Source organism: Marmota marmota, unplaced genomic scaffold, assembly GCF_001458135.2.
Source record: "Marmota marmota marmota unplaced genomic scaffold, marMar, whole genome shotgun sequence".
NCBI lineage: Eukaryota > Metazoa > Chordata > Mammalia > Rodentia > Sciuridae > Marmota > Marmota marmota.
The window spans coordinates 7,364,050-7,379,082 of record NW_026000240.1 but is presented as its reverse complement, the minus strand read 5'-3'; the positions used below and the strand labels follow the sequence as shown (position 1 = coordinate 7,379,082).

Sequence of the window (15,033 nt, the reverse complement as noted above, 5' to 3'; positions counted from 1 at the left end):
CTCTGCTGACCCCTTGGAATTCCCCATGCATGGAATAAATCCTAAGAATTTGACCTCATGCTTCATCCTTCCTGGTCTTGTGGACCCCGAGGGATGCTTACATTGTTCTCATAAAATGAAGGCCCTCTGGACAACTACATGGGCAGGAGTGTTAGCCTTGGTCCAGCCTCTTGGATTTACTTGGCTCACCAGTCCTGGCCAGTACAGATAAGCCTCATCTAGACTTAATTATAATCATTCATCATTTCAACAGAATAGCAGCAAATTTATTGAGTAAGTAAGCTGATAGCCATAGAACTTTACTAATAGATTTCCACACATGTTCTGACTTATTTGACTATGAAAAAATGAGTTCTCATTCTAACCAACCCTCTTCCCTGTTACTTCTAGAAGGCACAAGGTTCTCAGGGAAATGGCACAAATCCATTCTCATGTATGGTAACGATGCTCCAGGCTCAGTTGAATTCTGCTGGTTTCCTGGAATTGGGGGTGAAGTGGCTCTTGAGAGGCTCCCAGCATTTGTAGTAGTTCTCATCTAAACAATTGGAGGTCTTGAGTCCCCACTTGGTGACCGCCAAATTTAGGGAAGATTCAAACATAAATGCCTGTAGGAAATGAGGATGGAGATAAGAAGGGACCAGGTAGACAATAAAGAACATTTCATTAACTGTCAAGAGAAGGTGTAGGTTAGCAAAATCTTCAACTCATCAATTGGTGAGGAGAGGAAATCCACACCCTGGGTTCTGGCTCTGGTCCTACCACTCAGAAGCTGATGAGACCTTGTGCAAAACCTTTAGCTACTCAGGGCCTCGAGTTTCATTCTGTGAGGTAGAATTGGGCACTTAGGCCTCACATTATTCTCATAGCATTATGGAGCTCATTTTACTAGATCCAAGAGCAGAGGTGGGAGAGTCCTAAGATATTCTTCTTCTCAGGGGTCATCACTTACCATGGCCATGTCCTTGTGAGAGAGGACAGTCTCTCTGTTTTTCAAAGGAGGAAGCTAAGGCTCAGAGCTAGGAAGTGAATTGATAAGTTGTGGCAAGGCTGAGATTTGAGCTTGCTCTTTCAAGACTCTGACCAAGAAATCAGATGGGAAAAAGAAAAGGAGGAAGAAGAGGAGTGGAAAGGAAAAGGCAGGAATGACTATAGCACTTTTAAAGTCATATCCCAGTAGGGTCTGAATGGTGTATCTCACACTGTTCTGGATATTTTTGTCAACAACAGAAAGAATATTTAAATATTCTGTGCAACTTAGATATTTCAGCTTCATCAGTAGCTGATATTCCTACCACAGTGGCCTTAAAAAATAAGAGCAAAACCAAAAACCAACCAACCAACCTATGATTCTTATATACTCACATTAAAAAATTTAAAGAATATAGCTTTTGTGTGTGGGGGAAAGGGGCTTCACACATGCTAGGCAAGAGATCTATAGACTGAAAGACATTCCCAGCCAAGATATTTAAAGAATATAGCAGACAAAAGAGAAATGATACAGTTTTCTTGTGATACTATTTGGAGCACCCATATTAATGTTTGTTGTCTCATTACATTACCTTCTGTTTGCCTACATCAATGGAGATAAGTGTTCTTGCCTGACTTCCTATGGCAGACTCCATGTGAGCTCTGGATGAGATTTATGGAGTGTTATGTAAGGTATAAAGCTCTATTCAGGTATAGCTGTTATGGCAATTAATATTGCTGTCTTTTGCTGACTGCTTCCTAGGTGCTTCCTAGAATACTAAAAGCCCCGTCCCAACTAAGCTACAGAGACCATATTATATCAAGTTAATCATTCCAAACTAGAATAAGAATAAGGCGTCTACAATTCCCTTAGGTCTAAAATTATATAATGGGAATGAGTGAGGGAAACTCAAAGTTGGGTAAAGTGTTGGGTACTCCTCATCAGGTATTGTGGGCTCCCGGATACTCTGGGTCTCTCAACCTAATACCTCTACATGGACAGCTCTTTCCTACTACTCGTCTAGATCCAGACATTACCTGAAGTCTCGCTCGTTATAAAAACTGCTTCCTGGTAACAATGACTATCCAAAGCCAATTTACGGGACCAACCAATGGTTACTGTGTGACAACTCAGGAGTAGCCTGTGCACTTTCAGGAGGCTTCAGAAACAATAGCTTAAATAAGATTGTCAAACCATGAGACAGAGATATAGGGGTCTTATAAGAACCCTGCAGATACCCTTGCAAGGGACCTCAGCATAAACCAAATCCAAGCAGATGGGAGGTACTCTATTCCTTCCTCCTCCAAGCAGCTCCACCAACTCTGGCTTTGCAGTTAAGACCCAAAGCAAATTGCACTGGACAGATGGACAGCTAGGGCTCACTGCTTAGGTAATTTATGAGCTGGGCAGGGAGTCAAGCAGGTCTGTGTTATAGATTTTAAACCAGGTAGCATTGGAGACATTTGTTTAAAAATGTAAAACGAATTTGCATATGATTTAGCATAAAATTACTTCTTGTGGTCGATTAACTCTACCTCCAAGAATGCAAGAATAAAATAAAATCAAGTACCGCAGCCAACTGCAATTGTGTTCAGCCTCAGTGTTTACAGCTGGACACCGGAAGAATACAAAACAGTTTCTAAATCCCATCAGTTTCATTCTATGCCAAAGCAGAGCCAAGAAAAATGAGAAAACAGCTGAGATCTTGCTCACAAGCTTTGACCAGAGTAAGGCAAAGGCTTGCTGACCCTCCTTGGCTTGAGAAACAGGCTGAAGGTGACATCCTGCCTCCCCTGCTGTTGTGGCCCTGGAGGGTTATTGCCCAAAGCAGAAGACTCAAAAACAGAGCGCAGGCACAGGGCTGCATATGGATATTAATAATATTTCCTTGCATTTGAGCGGTTCATAAGATTAACTCACAACCATCTGCTGGGCTGGATAGCATGGCTTTTCTACAGATGGGGAAAATGGAGCACAGAGAAGTAAAGTGACTTGTTCAAGGTCACACAAGAATTAAGGATAAGATTTGAATGTAGGTCTGACTCCAAGTCCAAAGGTCTTCCTACACCCCATACCATAAGTCTAGTATGTATATGAGTGGGTATATTTATATACACGTAAACTTGCACAATCAGACACACAACTCTTCCTAGTCCACCTCTGTGACTTTGGAGAAAAAAGGCACTTTCCTCTCAACACAGTTGGGGAGCCCAGAGGCCACCAGAGCCTGGCATTTAATTTGCTTACCATGGTGCCATCAGCAATCCTCTCAGGAGCCAGCTTGGCCTTGCTGGCCTTCTCAAAGCAATCTGCATCAGGGCCGTGGGGGGTCATGGCACTGTGCAGGCTGCCTCCCCCTGGCAGGAATCCACCTTGCTTTGCCTCGTAGTGACCTCGGATGAGTCCCATGAATTCACTCATGCAGTTCCCTGGGAAGGTTGAAGTATTATTATTTTTATTATTTAAGGCAAGAATAATAAACATCAAGACCTCTAAAATATTATTCCTGCAGAATGCCAAGAAGATACGAGGATCTGATAAATTTTATAGGATTAATAAAGAGTATGGTTAGACAGAAAAACAACATTCTTGGTAGGCAAAGCTCTACTCCATGGCATGTAGATGAAAGTCTTGAGTTCCTGCATCTGAAAGAAACTAGACTAGATCTAAAGAAATCAAGGCCCAGACAAGATAATAATAAAAATGGAAATCATAATAACAAGTGGATAGATTCCCGTATTAAAGTCATCTTCTCTTCTAGATCAGAGCTCCTTCCTCAATAGCTGCAGCACAGCAGTACATAGTGTCACCACATTTCTGGTTCCCAGTCTAGAAAGATGAAATGGTGTGTGTGTGTGTGTGTGTGTGTGTGTGTGTGTGTGTACTGATGGACGGTGATGTAATGGAAAGAAGCTTAGATTTACAGTTCATTATTAAATGATAATCTGTGTGACAGAATCTTGATATCTACAAAACACAGACTATAAATGATATTCATCTTAACAAAGATTATCTTTCTGTATCTTAATTGAATATAATCTTATTCTTCTGTTCTTCTATAATACTAAATCTTAAAATTGGAAAGGATTCTTGCTGCTACTCAACACAGAAGAATTTTCTATTCTTTTTTTTAGTTGTTGATGGACCTAAAAAAATATTTTATTTATTTATATGTGGTGCTGAGAATCAAACCCAGTGCCTCACAAATGGTAAGCAAGCACTCTGCCACTGAGCTACATCCCCAGCCCCAAATTTTCTGTATCTTTACTGACAGATTCCTGGATTCTACCTGAATGCCTTCTAAGAATGGAAGTTCTCCATTCTACCAAGAAGTCTATCATGTAACTTAACAACTCTGGGTGTAAGAAAGTTCTTTTCTATATTAAATGGAAATGTACTTTCATATAATTTAAATTCATTGGTCTTAATTGTGCTTTCTGGAGTCACACACAATTTGACAGACATTACCAGCTCCCACTCTTTCAATCTTATGTTTTTATTGTAATAAAGGTTTTTATTAGAATAATAACACATTTAGAACAAGAATTAAAGAAATATAACACCTGAGTGAACTTAAGTGTCTTTCCATCTCCATCTGCCATCTACCTATCTCTCCATTCATCACCCATTTCCTACTTTACCCATCTGCCCATCTTTCCAATGTATATAATTAGACACTATGCTAAGTTCTGTGATACAGACAGGAATAAGAAATAATCTGTTTAATGCTATTCATAGTCTGTCCTATGAAGAGTGCTGAGAATGCAAACCATGCCAGAGTAGAGATATGGAAGTCACAACACTTGCAAAGTCAAACATTTGTCTTATCCATGCCCTGCCCTTCTTTCTCATATGCAAAGTACAAATGTGTACCCAAATACTTTTGTAATCCACTGAGCAGCTGCGCCCACCCTGCCCCCAAAGTAAAAGCTGCTGTGGGATCCTACAGAGTAAGTGAGAAAGTAACAACCCTTACTAAGGGGATGAGACCCAGGTCATACATAGTTCTATTAGGTTCTCCACAAAGCAGAAATAGAGGAAAAGAAGCGAATGGAAGCAGGAAGTATCCACATTTTTAAAACAGTTCTGCTCTTAAATTTGCTGTCACGCTCCCCACTCTAGTATATATCCTCAGGGTCACCTTCCCAGCTTAATTTTAAGAAGAGAGCAAGATGGAATTCAGCTTTGATCTGAATATGAATTTAGGTAGCAATGAGTTTGGCTATAACATTTCTACATCACTTTCGATATTTCAAAGGACAGTGGGAGGGTAGACCTTGCCTTTCTGATTAAAGCTGAATCTCTTTGACTAAAATGCATTGAAATGACTGGAGGCAATATTTCTAGGGAAATAATTCTCTGCTTCTCCTTTAAAGTCACATCAAAGTAGCAAAGATTCTGAGTATTGCTAAAGCAATAGTTTTTAATATCTCTGGCAAAAGTAATTTCTAACTTAGGGTTCCCAACCTACTCAGGATCACCATACATTTATGAGATCTATCCTGGGGCCAAATTTACTTAGGGAGTCATTAAAAAAATTATAGGAGGCATTTCACAAGGCCATTTGTTTCACATGGTCTGAAGGAGAGATCAAGACGAAGGAGGGTTGATATTCTATAGCACAGTAGTGAACTTGACCATGTCATAACACTCTATTATCCCTCTGCATAGGTGGGGTGACAAACCTGTTACTATTTCTCAACAAAAGGTCTGTAGACCTTCTTCTACAATAGAGTACCTTGGCTTGCTGGCCTAACATGCAGATTTGGAAGTTCTACTTTAAAGCCAATGAATTAAACTCCATGGGGTGGGCCTTGAGAATAAACTTAAAAAGAAAAAAAGAAAGTCATTTTTGATGGTAACACCTGAAAAGGGAGATGCCAACATCCGACTATGAGATCCTCATCCTGAGGATCTTACTTCCCCAACCTCACAGATGCCTAAGTTACCCATTTTGTTTTCTAGAATGTTCTAACTGAGATCTATCCTAGAGTCTTTCTAGAGTTCTACATCCAAAAATGACAATCTCTGGGAAGCAGAATTATACATCAAATTTTAGATTTGATTTTTCAGCTAGTTATTGTACAGTTAAAAATGTCAAGTTCACTAAAATAGCCATGACCTAATGTATTCTTGATGATGTATTCACTTGTTGAATAAATATTTATTAGATGTGTATTATGTGCCAGGCATTAGGCCAGCAGCATCAGTGAGTGGTCATAAATGTCTTCTGGCATCAGAGATGTTCTGCAATTAAATCCTTACTCTTTCAGTAACTAGCTTGTGAGGGCTAGAGAGTTACTTAATCCCTCTGTGTCTATTTCATCTTCTGAAAAATAGAAGGAGGACAATGATATTACCTATCTCTTGCAGCTGTTATTTAAATTAAATGAGTTAATATTTTTAAAGAATTTATGATGGGGACTTAGGAACTGACCAATAATCATTAACCATTAGTCACAATAATATTAACAAAACAAAAATAGTAGATTTGTTAGCTCCAGTTCTAAGCAACAAATGTTCTGTAGAAACTCCTTCCAGAATAGAGTCTCTCCCCTAGTGTAGACAGTAATCTGCTTGGTCCTGCTTAAGTAACTAGAAAAGGCACATTTTACTGGCTCTTGAACCATGCTTAAGTAATAAACTTCCTCAAATCAACGAACAACTAATTACATCACTGCTATTCCCCATTCTATAAAAGAAAAATCTGAAAATTATGGAAACTTCTTGTTTTCTGCTTTACTAACCTTTCTGCATCTCTTCAGGTCCAGAGAAATGGGGATCTAGGCCCCAAATTGATGCATCCCTGCCATTCTGCAGGGATTATGCTTGAGCAGCTTGAAGCCTGGGTACAGCATGGGACTGGGGAGGCAGGATCCAGAGCTCTGGGCAAGGTGGGGTGTCCAGAAACAACCTGGGCACTATTCCCAGTGCTTAGTGTTCACTGCTTTGCTGTCTCTAGTCTCCAAATGTGGCTTGGTAAAAGAAAGACTTACTGTGGTAATAGGGAGGCCTGAAAGTCTTATCAGCAACCCCCCATCGAGGTGGGAAGATAACAAAATCAGCAATGGCCACTCCAGGGCGGACAGACTTGGCAGTCAACACTGTGAAAATGGATGGGTCCTGTAACACAAAAGGAAAGGCAGAATGCACAATGCCAGGAAGGGACTGGACAATGACAAATGCGTCATCAGCACATGAAACTGCTTTCAAGTTGACAGTCTAATTTCTGATCCAATGACAGAAGTCTGGACTTCTGCTCGAGGTGCACTAATCACTCATCTGACTGTCCCCTCGCTGTGCTTGAAGCAAAACGAATTTACACCAGCTAAGAGCATTCTGAGCTGCCTTTTCACCCTGCTGAGCCCACATTATCCACACCCTGCTACCCTACTAATCCTAGAGCCATTGTGTCTGCCTTCCAATCTTGGACCAGGGTGTCAAGGAGCTCCAAACAAAAGATATGCTCAGAGAAATGTGGGCACAGAAATAAAACAGCGTCTAAGTTTTGGTGTCGATGGGTTTCTCTTTGGGGGAATCAGAGATTCCAGATGGTAACCATGGAAAGTCACTGGTTCATTGCTTTCTGATCAATTAACTCTCAGATCTAAAATACAATATTTATATCAACTATATATATATATAGTTGTATATAGTGATAACTATATATATAACTATATAGTGATAACTATATATCACCAACTTGTTGGTGATAGTGTAGAGGAGTTAGGTTGAGAGTCAAGATTATGCTTTTAAAGATCTTTAGACTCCTTCAGTGGAAAAGCTGAGATTCAATTTAATTGAAATTAACAATTGTGTTCAATTTCAGATGCCATGCCAACATCTAGGGAGTCCAAGATGATCGGGATCGATTCTCTGCCCCGTTAGCTCTAACTGAGGGGAGAGGAAAGAGACTATCTCTACCCAAAAAAAAGATCAGGAAAGGCTTGAAAAAGCAGGTGTCCTTTAAGCCTGGTGTTAAAAATGAACAGAAGAAAGGAAAGAAGGGAGGGAGGCAGGGAAGGAAGAAAGAAGGAAAGGAGGAGGGAAGAAAAGAAGGGGACTTTAATCACAGAAAAGAGAAACAACATCCAAGTGCACAGAGGTTTTGTTAAGAGGAGAGATAGTTAAAACCCAGGGTGCATTGACAGAAGGAAGAGGGGCAAGAGGTGGTATTAAAAAATGAGTCCAGGACCAGATGGTGAAAAGCATCAAATACCACGCTTCAGAGCTCAGACTTAATCCTAAGCCATGGGGAGCTTGTGAAGGTTTTCTAATGCAGTGGTGGAATGATCAGATCTGAATTTTGGAAAAATAACTACAGCAGCAGCACAGAGAAGATTGAACCTGTGTAAATTCAAATAAAAAAAAAAAACACAATCTTCATTGCTTGGAGAGTTAACATTGCTTCATCCATCATGGGAAATGGCTAAAACTATTAAAGGAAACATAGTAAGGCTAAAATAAAGCTTTATCAGTGCCTCAATATGCTTCTTCATGTTGGTATGGGTTTGGCGTCCCAATTTTCTTTTTTCCCTTTGGCTTTATTAAGAGTTACTCTTGTTCAGAAAGGTAGTTTTGTTCCTCCAGAGATAAGCTGAACTGGTTCAGAATAATCCTTCTTTCTCTGATTTTCTGGCTAATTATCCCTCCTGCTTGTGGGCTGTTAATCTATTATGAACTAGGCTGCAAAATGAATTTCCCCCAGGATCTCAGAACTAACACTTATGGAGTATCTGGAGCCTCAGGAGGGGCTACATTGTAGACTGGGGACCTGTTTGTGGCCCCCTAATTGACTGAAAAATATGACCAACTTCGTATACTAGGATTTCTTTGGTGGAAGTTCAAGTACTGAATATTATGAGTGACTTTAAGAGGGCTGTCTGCTCTATCGCTATCAATAACAGCCGGGAGTAGAGGTACCTGGGTGGCAGCCAGAGCAGTAGGGTAGACTCCTAAGATGTGAGGAGGACAGAGACTTCTTGAAATCCATAAATGTTCTTTTCTTCTGACTCTAACACTAATATTAGCAGTTGTGTGGGGTTTTTTTTTAAGTTTTTGCCCACTTATGAGAATTATTGTGATTACACTGTAGAGAACTAGGCTGTGTTGAAGGATGAATGTTGAGTTCTTGGTATCCTCATTAGCTACATTATTGACACCTTCACCAAAGGACAAATGACTCTCTCTAGGCCTTCCAAGGGTGACCTTGGAAATATTAAATCTGTGACTGCTACCAATCTGCTGTGGATCCCCTTCCACCCAAAGGTTGCCCCATCCCCAGGACCCCTCCAGACTTACTGCATGGTCAAAGGCCACTGAGTTGATGACCATGAAGTTCTCCAGGTTGTACTTGTAGGGTGTATAGTTCCCGTGCCACGCCACGACATTGAACGGGGAGACAAGCTAATCACAAGAAGGATAAAAAGATGATCTTAGTATCTAAAGTTTTTGTAACTGTGATCTTACAGTATATATTGAGCACAACTCTCTTTTTATTTGATATTGTTTAAATCTAATTATACCATCCTTCGAGAGAAGTATACTCTTAATTACTCTGTGGTTGCTTCACACACCCTTGACCAAGCCCTCACTTGGCTACTGACCCTATCTTTCTTGTTCATAAGCCGCAGCTGCCTTTTGATTACATGTGCAGCAGAAGCACAGTTACCAAGTGGTGTCTCTTCAATGATTTTTACCATAAATATAGGAATCTGTGGATGCTATCAATTCTCAATCTTGGCTACCCTCTGTTTCCTGGTACAGTGGGCACTTCCTATGCAAATCTCAGGCTTTTGCAACCTAGAAGAGCTACCCATAAACATAATGCTTGAGTTGGTGAGTATAGGGGTGGGGAGCAGACCCCTAATATTTCTAGCCCCAAGGATTAGCAACTTCAGAGTGACCCCAAGGTCCTTCTTGATCCTGTATGGGGTAGGAGGGGATCAGTGTTCTGTTATAGAATGGTGGTCTCCAGTGCTGCTTAGGGTCTATTCAGGAAAAGGGATCCAACTCAGAATGTTCTAAGGACTTCAGTGAACAGACTACCCACAGAGGTGTGATTAGAGATAAGTAGAGGTGTGGAGGTATCTGAGCCTCACAGCAGTGGGAAGGCATTGTCATTCCTAGATGTGAGAAATAAGGGAGGGCAATACTGTGACAGAACTCCAGCAAGGGCTAGAATCATGAAAAAGAGGTGTCCCAGAGGTATGCTAGTATATATTTAACAACTGGCTTTCTGGGGGAAAAAATCATTGATTTACAGCATTTGCTGATTTCTGGAGCACAAATACCCTCACCACGATCATTTTTGTGCAACTAATGTGAAATTGCTGAAAACAGAGCTGTGAAGAGGTGTGCATATCAGCTCTTGTGAGTTAACATCAACAAGCTTCTCAGAGGTTTCAACACAAATAGTTCCTGAACCACTTCTGAGAACCCCCAATCCTAAGATGAGGGTGACAATGTATGTGCCTCAAGGGTTGATTTCCAGAACCAAACTGGTTGGCCTCTGCTAGTTGGCATAACCTCTAGGTGCTGTTCAAGGAAAATAACATACCTTGTCAAATACAAGCAATAAGTCAGATGGACAAAAAATAACGTTAGAAGAAGAGATCTTTGGGTTCTTTTTATTATATGATTAATTTACTTTAATATATACAATATATTAAGAACAACACATAGTAACATTACCAGTTCTATACAGTAATCATTTATAAAGTTATTTTTATTATTTTCTGGGCCTTTGCTTATGCCCTGGGTTTACCAAGCTAGTGGTATAAACCAAACCAAGTTAATTAACTGAGTTCTATTTGTTTTGTATTAAACATTATTCGTATTTGAAATAAGGTAGTCACTGCAGAACATAAATCTTAGTTGATCTTCTTGTTAACTCATTTTCCTTTTCAGAACACATTCTCTGCCTGCATATTTTGTTTTCCACAGCATTTATAGAGACCTACATATTTCCAGGATTTTCATTGATTGGTGAGCAGAAACAGCATAACCTTAGGAGTCAGAAGGATGTGAATTTGAATGCTGGTTCTGCTATTTACAGGGACATTTGTAAATTATTTCTCATTACCTGGTCTGTTTTCAGGTGTAGCACTTTTAGTGGTGTTTTAAAGATGAAAGGATGTATGGAAGGTACCTAATACTGGTCTTGGCCATCAGTAGATACCTTTTCATTCCCTCTCCTGTCTGCCAACCCTCTTATTTTACCTGTTTGGCAGCAAACAGCTTGCCCTGGTATTTATTAATCACAGTGTAACCACCTGGTACTTGACGATCTTCATACCAGGCAACAGGTATCAAGAAATCACGAGGATTGGCCAAGCCATTGGCTCCTAAAACACAGTAACCCAAAGTCCTTTTAGACACTTGAAATCACATATGAAAGATGCTCACAAAGAGAAAGGCCTTCTTTCTGGTTAAGAGCCACTCAACAAATTGCTTTCATTGCTTAAAGACAGTCGATTCCTAATCTTCTACCTTTTCTGGAGGACCCAAGGAATTTGGCCAATTGGAATTTTACAGTTATCACCTTTATCATCACCAACATCATATCCTAAAGTTTTGGAGTGACTATGTTTTACAAAATCATTTTATATGCATTATTGATCACTACAGGTGAGAAGAAAGGAGAAGAAAGGACTAGAAAAGAAGAAAAGGGAAAATCTGACTGAAAATCAGGTATTTGTCTTTCTGAGGAAACTCTGATGACTCTAGAACACATCTACAGTCCTTGATCTCAGATAGGAAGGACCACCACCATCATCCCAGGCAGGCCTCTGCTCCTTAGTCAGAACTCAAAATCCAGGACTGTAAAGTTGCTCTCCAGCCTGAAAATTCTATCTTCCATTCAGGGAAAAAGGCTTCAGGATGTGCCTGCTTAGCTCTGCCTCAGAGCTAGTGTTCCCTCAGAGATGGAAAATAAATCAAAAGACCAAATATGAAAAGCATAAGTGCAAAAACATAATTTAACTCTGAGAGGAAAGACCTGGGGAGTGTTTTATCATTTCCAGCTCCTGGGGTTAAATAAAATAAGCCCCAGCTGGTTAGTAAATTATATATATTTTCCGGAGGGTACATGTTCCGGGGAACCTGGAGGCTACGCTGCCTGCGGAACAGCAGGAAGCCAGACCAAAGTGGGAAGAGTGGGTGGTGAGCAGGATGACAGACGGCCCACCAGGGCTCCAGCTGCTTCTCTGCTGCCTCCCACCTTCCTCTGAATATTTAGATCCCCCAGGGGAGTGACCAGAAGGCACATGCTGGCCTGTCCTTGTTTTGCTCTGAAAAGCTGTTGACAAGGAAAGCAACTGGGAGGTGTGGCCACAGATGGAACCCAGGGCCAGTTTCCCAGCTCTCCTTGCACTCCAAAGGGAGGCTTCGAGAACAACCCCTCCTAACACCTTCTCTTCTCTCCTGAATCTCCAGCCTCCGGCTTGCCAGAAGAATGAGGACTGGGGGACCTCGGTTCACTTTAGGAAGTTTTAATCTGCCTCACGGCAGCTGTTGTTTCTGTTTTTTCATAGTACTGAGCGATGCCCTTTTTTTACTGTTAAGCATGAGGATTTTGTGCAGTGTGCTCAGGAGAAAAGTGAGGTTCCTAGACTGTGTGTCACTCAGTCCCCTCCCCCTTTCCATAGGAATGGCCACCTGGCTATTGTTATGGCTTTCCCCACTTCCTGTCTATACCCAACCCACTAATGTAAGAAAGTAATTATTCACAAAGCTCATTCCCATTTGTATGCTTTTGCTTAAAGTTATTCCCTTTCCTCTTCTCCTCAACTTTCCATCAAGAATTAGTCAAATCTCATCTCTTTTGTGAAGCTGTTTCTGGTGACCCCACCCACAGTAACCCAAACTTCTACATCCTTTGCAGAAATGTATTACACACTGTCTTTATCTCCAGTGGTTTATAATATTATTCTAGAAGGAAATTTGTAATGTGTTGGCTTAGGTCATTTTCTGTTATGCATATATTTTATGGGAAGACACTTGGTCTAGCTGAAGAGGAAAGCTGAGATTTGAATGAGGTGGGGAGGGGGAAGGATATTTAGCTTTCACGCAATTATCTGTGTCCTCAAGCAAGGCTGAGAGGCTAGAGTGAAGATTTACCAATGGGTCCCAGGTCAGGTAACTCAAAGTGGACACCATAGACTTCCAGGATGTAGCCCCTGGTCTCTTCAAAGACATCTATGCTGAACCGCATTCCTCTCTGGAATTGAAAGCAGACACAGGGGTGGCCTCTTAAATCATACTTGTAGTTATAGAGAAGCTGCCACAGAGCCACAGGCAGTCCCACATGCAAAAGCAAAGCACTAGTTTGTTGAGGTATGTTGGAGAGGTAACCAGATCAAAGATGAATTAGGAAGAAAAGCTTCATTTCTAATCATGCCTGTGACTCAAGCCAATTCTAGTCTAATTTCTGCTTGGGTCCAGAAGTAAAAGTAGCCCAGATTTAGTCACATTAAAAGATAAATAAAAACAAACAACAACAAAAATAATTTTCACTGCCTCCTACCTTCAATAGAACCTTATCCACAGTGGGCATAAACACTTAGAAACATGAATGACAAATGCTCTTTGCTTCGTGGTTGTGTGCTATATTAAAGCAAAGCAGCACCCAAGCCTGCTTACCCTTCGGCACATGAAGCCTTCTGAGCAACTCAAACTCCCTCCCCCTTGCCCAGACATGACAGAGAAATTTTATAGTTGGAAATAGAAGCAGCTGAAACATCTGATAGCTCCCAAATTAGGGAGAGGCAGGGAGGAGAAGGGGGCACATTACCAACCTGAATGACGCAGATCTCATTGGGCTGCACAAGCATCTTGCCAAACTCAGTGTAAATGAGAAGCTTCCCTTTCTGGGGAACTGATAAAAAAAGACAGGGCATTGGTGAGCAACCCTCTTTGTGCAAGAACTATTTCATAAAGGCTTAAGGGCTGCATTTGCTTTTTATTTCACATAAAAAGAGCTTTACTCTATGTCTGGCGGGGGTGGGGAAATGCATATTCCAACAACTTCAGTTAGTTATTTTACTATCTGGAAGAATGTGAATAATAATAATAATAATAATAATAATAATAATACCGATTTTCCCCCAGCTTCTAGGTGAGGAGCTTGTAAATGTACAATTTTGTGAATCGACAAAAAAAGTGCATTGCATTTCTAATGTCTATACCAAAATGTTGGTTTCAAGATATTAACACTAAAACCACCAAATGGAATGGGAAGATTGGGAAAAAAATGATTAGACCTTACATTTTAGATGGTCTCATGAAAGTTTGTATTTCTATTGCAGTTATCAATGACAGATGGGCTTTTCTTGGGTAAGTTTGAAGGTAAACAGAGTTATATTAAAAAAAATTTAGTTGTATATGGACACAATGCATTTATTTTTTTTTATTTATTTATATGTGGGTGCTGAGGATTGAATCCAGTGTCTCACACATGTTAGGCAAGTGATCTACCACTGAGCCAAAACCCCAGCCCCCAGAGTTAAGTTAATAAGTTAATCACATGCTGGTACCACTTATTTCTTCTCAGCTGCCCAGATCTCCCACTTTAGAAAGGCCCAGAGAAGATGATTTAGTTCTGTAATTGTAAAGGCAGAAACCAGGAAATAGAGTAGGAGTTTTGAGGTATGCAAGGAATCTTTTCCAGAGCACCAGTGGCCTCTAGACTTCAGTCTATAAATTGCATTAAATTAAATAAAACAGATTTGAGAATGAAGGAAAATAATAGGTCGAAAATTAGAAAGCAGCTTGTGGCTAGAGATCAATGAACAGTGAAGGGGTCTGAAATCGTCAGAACTTACCAATCAAGAAGTCCCCATCTGAATTATAAAAGCATCTGAAACATACAGAGTATTTCCTGTCATCTTCAGTTTTAACACTGTCTAGACAAGTGAATTCATTTACTAATTATTGCTTTGTGCCTACTATGTACCAGGCTTAGCATTGGGTATATCACGGTGAGCAGAATGACCCAGTCTTTGCCCTCATGGAGCTTAGAGCCTGGTAGGGAGTCAGATCGCAAACAAACAATTACAGAACTAAAT

At 40.5% G+C, this 15,033-nt stretch overlaps 1 protein-coding gene across 1 annotated transcript in view; it reads right to left on the bottom strand.

The window, feature by feature from the left end:
* Window positions 1–244: 244 nt before the first annotated feature.
* Window positions 245–15,033, bottom strand: part of Hgd (homogentisate 1,2-dioxygenase) — a 50,149-nt gene continuing 35,360 nt past the window's right edge. Inside the window, exons 7-14 of the mRNA XM_015486892.2 lie at window positions 14,791–14,825; window positions 13,765–13,844; window positions 13,088–13,187; window positions 11,189–11,313; window positions 9,269–9,373; window positions 6,964–7,090; window positions 3,215–3,396; window positions 245–605 (exon numbers count right to left, since the gene is read on the bottom strand). Coding sequence (XP_015342378.1) covers window positions 456–605; window positions 3,215–3,396; window positions 6,964–7,090; window positions 9,269–9,373; window positions 11,189–11,313; window positions 13,088–13,187; window positions 13,765–13,844; window positions 14,791–14,825 — 904 coding nt within the window. The 3' untranslated portion in view covers window positions 245–455. The remainder of the gene's footprint in view (window positions 606–3,214; window positions 3,397–6,963; window positions 7,091–9,268; window positions 9,374–11,188; window positions 11,314–13,087; window positions 13,188–13,764; window positions 13,845–14,790; window positions 14,826–15,033) is intronic.